Below are 6,000 nucleotides of genomic sequence, written 5' to 3'. Positions count from 1 at the left end.
CAAGTTTAATTTTAATTTATTAGAACCCAGTAAGTGTGATTTTAAAAGCAGAGTTTCCATCAAATTAACACTTAATTCCGGGCAAAAATACATGTAAAAAACCTAAATCTTAAGGCAGAAGTAAAATATTATAAAAACCAGCATGTCTAATACAGACTATAGAAGGTCAGAATTTTAGAGATTCACATAGTATTTTATAACACTAAAATGTTAATACAGTCAGAACATCAATTGGTCCAAGATTTCTCAGTTTACAAAATATCTAGACTAATTGAAGAAATTTTGCTGTATAAGTAATAGCTACCATATAATTAAGTGATTGTTTTTATGACAAACATAGGCAGGAAATTTCATGGTTTTCATTTGTAAAGATTTTACAGTATTAAATATAAAGTATTACTAGAAGTATGTTTTAGATTCATCTTCCCACTCTAATGCCCAAAAGGTGTACATCAATTTTCTTTAACTCCATTTTTATAAATTCTGTGAATTATCATACCTATTCATTATAGGCCTGACTATACTCAGCAAAGGCATGAATTGCTCACTTATTTGGTAGAAATAACAATTTCAGTAGATCACTATATCTTTTCCTGGTCACTAAATAATTTCAAACTGAAGTCTAAGAATTTTTGCACCTCCGATAAGTGAACAGCTTTTTTACTTCTGTAAGTTTGAATTTTTTATTAGAACCTGAGCACAAAGGGGGGAAAAAAGCATTTCATGTTTATGTGCAACTAACAGTAGTCCTTCTGAAAAACAGAGTTAACAACTTTAAATTTCTTCTTATGACCAAAATCTTTTGTTTTGGAGAGGGGGATAAAATTTAAAAGATATAAATCCAAAAACTGGGGTTAATTATAACTAGCTTATGCATTCTATGGAATAGTGTCAAAAAAGACAAATGTATTTAAAATAATTTCACAAGTCTAGCAAATATGAGGTTTATGGGTTCTTAACAACATATTAATTACAAAGATTCTTCATCTTTATTATAAACTTTTAAGCTATTTTGATAAAACGCCTGTAGACCTCACTGTACTTCTACTTATTTGTGCATTAATAAAAATCTGTTAAAACTCCTTATTTAGTACTTCCGAAAAACTCTAGTCAAATAAGATCACTATAACTACCAGAGAAGCTTTGAAATACTGATTGCAGATTCATTTCAAAGTTGATTTAGCTTCTTTCAGAATCTGGCATTTAAGTCATGAATGTTTTCACCAACTTGGACTCTGAAAATATAAAAATTTTAGCCAATGATGGTTATAAAGTTAAGCAGTACTAGTATTATATGAAAAAATAAAAATTGAAAATATATTGTCAATCATGCATTTCACAATTTCATGAACTAAGGAAGGTATAACTTATATTGTTATGTCTTTGCAGGTTACTTCAACTTCCATCAGGCAGCTAATCTGCCAAAACACATCAGCATTCATGTAAAATAAAAGAAGGAATGAAATGATTTTGCACACATGCTGTCCAGTGTTTGGCTTCCAAGTTCCAACCCCTCCTTTATGTAACTATTGTAGGTGTAACTCCATGAAGAGCATGAGATGAGGAGTAGATAGAACAGAACACCTGTTGGGCTAGCAAGAATATATTAATTTATAAAAAGTTTTTCAGCTGAGTGTTTTCACTGGAGTTATGCTATGTGCAACATATAAACTGTACAACCAATTTTTCCTATTTGTCCATTTGTAGAATTAGGCTCAATAAAATGTAAAATATACATTAGTTCATTTTAAATGCAAAGATTACAGTTTTGCTTACTTTGTTTTTGGCTCAACTGTAATAACATCAAAAAAAATCTCTGCTTTAATAATACAATATGAAAAAGTTCACCTATGTACATGGGTACATTTCTTCATTAAAATTTTTCTTAAATCTATCTCAATGTATCTTTACAACTGATCTTTACAACAAAAGTCAAAAACAACAAAGTAGAAATGATTCCATTTTACAGCACTTTAGGTTTTCTGAAGTTTTCCTTTTAGGGCTTAAAGGACATCATTGAAACGTTGCTTTCCATAGTCTGCAGGATCCATCTGAAGTTCTCGTTCTTCATCATCTGTAAGGGAAATAATTATGTATCAAGAATATTATTTTTAAAATCACCTGCAGAAAACCAATTAAATAATGCCTCAGTTTTTTTCTCAGGCTTAAGGCAGCTTTCTGCTTGTTATTTTACGCCTCCAAAATAGGGTTCTACTTCTTAGTTGCTTGGTTAACCAGCAAAAAGTCTGCCTTCCAAAGTATTCCAATATATCGGAAGATTATTTAATTTTAACAAATCTTTTGATGATAGGTAGATAGAAAGAAGTAGAACTAGATATAGTTAGCAAAACTTTAGGAACTTTAGGAATCCACAAACATAATATATATTATTTCTATTAGATTAAGTAGTCCTTTATTTTTTATTTATTTATTCATGAGAAACACAGAGAGTGAGGCAGAGACACAGGCAGAGGGAGAAGCAGGCTCCCTGGGGGGAGCCCAATGTGAGACTTGATCTCAGGACCCCGGGATCACAACCTGAGCTGAAGGCAGACGCTCAACCACTGAGCCACCCAGGCGTCCCGAAGTAGTCCTTTAAATCGAAGTTTTGGGGAGAAATCATTGTGTAGACATTTTCATGCCTTTAAAAATCAGCATTTTTTCTAATTACAAAACAAATGCATATTCATCACATAAAAATAGAAAATAAAAGACAGGAAAATAAAAATTACTCAGAATCCCAATATTTAACATTATAGTGAACTTCTTTGCTCCTCTGCAAAGAGCTTATCAGCACCTTCTTAAATGAAATGTACTAACCAAACTTAACTTTTTCTTTACCAAAAAGAAAAAAGTATTATATAGTATGCTAGTAAGATCCTCAAAGTCAGGATACCTCGGTGGCTCAGTGGTTGAGCATCTGCCTTTGGCTCAAGTCATCATCCCAGGATCCTGAAATCAAGTCCCACATCAGACTCCCCACAGGGAGCCTACTTCTCCCTCTATGTCTCTGCCTCTTTCTCTGTGTGTCTCATGAATAAATAAAATCTTAAAAAAACAAAAAAAAAAAAACAAAAAAAGATCCTCAAAGTCACTTTGAGCAGCTATAATAAACAGCTCCATATAATATTTTGGAGTTTGACTTATTTAGCCATTGGCAGGTATTTCTGGATCCTTCTTGGGTATCATCTATCACTTCACATTATTGTTAGCTTATCTGGCAGTAGCAATCCTTTTCTAATTTCATTACAAACTACAGAATTTGAAATAAGACTGCTCAGAATTTGAAATAAGACTGCTTAAAATTATGTTAGAACAAGAATGAAAAGTAATTTAATCAAAGCAAAGAAGCTTCCTTTTTAGTATATGGCTTTTAATGACATCTTGTGGCTCCTCCACAGCCTTAAAAAAGTGACTTTTCATACTTTTTTGGTTCAAACTAACCCAAAAGCTTAGTTTTTGATAAACTGAGCTGTTACTATCGTAATTGACCAGAAATATAATGTTATATAGTTTAAAGAGTTATATGTTAGAATTCAAATTCATGTGTATACTGTAACTTTCTGAAAACTGTTCTTTTAGATTTGATAGGTTTTCCAGGTAAAATTTTGCTCAAGAAAGATGCCATATGGTGTATGCAGTTATGTATTAACTTTACATAATGATGTATTCTTATTTCTTCTTCACGTTTATTCACAAAAATGCCAAATAAACCAATTTTCTTTTTCCTTTCAATAACTTTCCTGTTAAACTTATAGCAATTCTCATTTAGAATTGCAGGCAACCATTCTGCATCATAATCTAACAAAACGATCTCATATCTTCAATAGAGTAATCCACTAGGTATGATAGTGTCAAATCTGTTACAGGTAAAGGCTGAAATTATATCCATAATCACACTGTAATCTGAAAATATGCTAATCAATCTCTTATGGTACTCTTTGTACTTTAAAAACTATCTTTGGTTTTAAAAGGAAAATAATCACTGGCACCTCTCCAGAAAACTCTCCTTAGGATCCAGTTATAGGACATCACCTAATGACTATAAACATCTTTCAGGACTTAAGTAATTAAACGAAGATTTAATCACCATGGAACAGTGGGAAAAGCAGCTATACAAAAGAGAATTCCTAAAAATTTAACAGGAAAATTATTAAAGGGAAAAAGCAGGTATGTCGGAAGGTTTTTAACTAAATAATTGTAAAGACAAAATAAAAGCAAGGCTCTAGAAACAGAAAAACTGAATTCTAGTCCTGACCCAGGCACTTAACAAACCTACCTGATCCAGTTTCTAAACCCCTTTAGACCTTTATTTCCTCAGTAAAGTACAGATAGCAACTGTTTTTTGTATCTCAAAATAAAATACTGCATATGAAAGCAGTCTTTACTTCCAAAGTCTTCTATAAATATAAGGAAGAGTTTGTTGGTTCTATTGATTTATGCTTTTAATCAATTTTTAATATGGTACCTTCACATTATTTTTCAGAATTCCAGAGGACATTTGGACTATTGAATATTTCTTACATTGAACTACCATTTACATTAACTAGAGTACATTTTCAGTGTAGCTATTCTAACCAGAATTCAAATTTCTACTGACAATCTTTTTGCATGTATTTATAAAGTATGATGAAATTACCTAACCAAATCTGATATAGAACAACAGAGAACCACTAAATAAAATTATATTTTATTTCATTTTACAAAGCAGCAAAATCTATAAATACCTCATTAATATAAAATGACTAGTAAAGGAAATGAGCATTCCTAATTTATTAAATAACTCCTAAATTCCTTCTGAAGTCAAGAAAGGACCACCTTCATAAAGCAAGCTCTACCAAGCAAGAACATTTTGGGATAACAAGGCAGTGAATGTCTCCACTAAAATGTACACATTAATCCACAGGCTAACATGCAATTATCCTCTAAAGCAGGCAGTCCTTGGGGGATCCCTGGGTGGCTCATGGTTTAGCACCTGCCTTCAGCCCAGGGCGTGATCCTGGAGTCCCGGGATCAAGTCCTGCATGGAGCCTGCTTCTCCCTCTGCCTGTGTCTCTGCCTCTCTCTCTCTGTGTCTCTCATGAATAAATACATAAAATCTTTAAAAAAATATTATTCAATAAACACTTTAGTGCTTGCAGTGTGGAAGACATATTCTAAGTGCTGAGCAAGGGATCCCTGGGTGGTGCAGCGGTTTGGCGCCTGTCTTTGGCCCAGGGTGCGATCCTGGAGACCCAGGATCGAGTCCCACGTCGGGCTCCCGGTGCATGGGGCCTGCTTCTCCCTCTGCCTGTGTCTCTGCCTCTCTCTCTCTCTCTCTCTCTCACTGTGTGCCTATCATAAATAAATAAAAATTAAAAAAAAAAAACAAAAAAAAACTAAGTGCTGAGCAAATATCTGAATCATATAATCCACATAACAACAGGTAAATACATTTCTATTTTACAGATAAGGATATTGAGGTATAGAGGGTAGGTAATTCACAAGGTCATAGAACTGCTAAGTGGTGGAGCTATGATTCAAATCCAGGCCATCTGGCTCCAGAATCCAGGCACTTAAGCTTCCTTCCATAAATAAACCCAGTTATATGCAGATCATATTCTGTCAAGCAAACTTGAAGCTTCTATGGGACTAAAGATAAGAAAAAGAGAATTTGTAAACCTCCATCTCCTTAATACAATAAAGAATGAATTAAAAGACATATTCATCAGATGTGTAGTGTTTCCAGAGTTAATCTATTCATTGGGTCACTTAAAAGAAGGCAGGAAAAAGAATTTTTTATACCAATATAAATAAAATAATTCTTTTAGGGTGCTTCAGGAAACCAGGAATTAAAAAATCAGAATTAACCAGGATTGTAAACACAGGAAAAATTGGCTTCACTTAATTCTTTAAGAAAACATTCTACAGGTAGTGCTGTCCCAAATGATCAATACATATGAACAAGCATCAGAGATAAAGCTGGAATCCTCTAGCTCTCTAATGGCAGAGATGATGCCA

General features: G+C 33.1%; 1 protein-coding gene across 2 annotated transcripts in view; it reads right to left on the bottom strand.

Annotated features, from left to right (window-relative positions):
• Nucleotides 1–6,000, bottom strand: part of GOLM2 (golgi membrane protein 2) — a 104,118-nt gene continuing 98,118 nt past the window's right edge. For both annotated transcript variants that reach the window (XM_025998624.2, XM_025998625.2), the window contains one exon: nt 1–2,074. In XM_025998624.2, coding sequence (XP_025854409.1) covers nt 2,004–2,074 — 71 coding nt within the window. In that variant the 3' untranslated portion in view covers nt 1–2,003. The remainder of the gene's footprint in view (nt 2,075–6,000) is intronic.

This window comes from Vulpes vulpes, chromosome 15 (genome assembly GCF_048418805.1).
Source record: "Vulpes vulpes isolate BD-2025 chromosome 15, VulVul3, whole genome shotgun sequence".
NCBI lineage: Eukaryota > Metazoa > Chordata > Mammalia > Carnivora > Canidae > Vulpes > Vulpes vulpes.
This window is presented reverse-complemented; position numbering and strand designations above follow the sequence as displayed.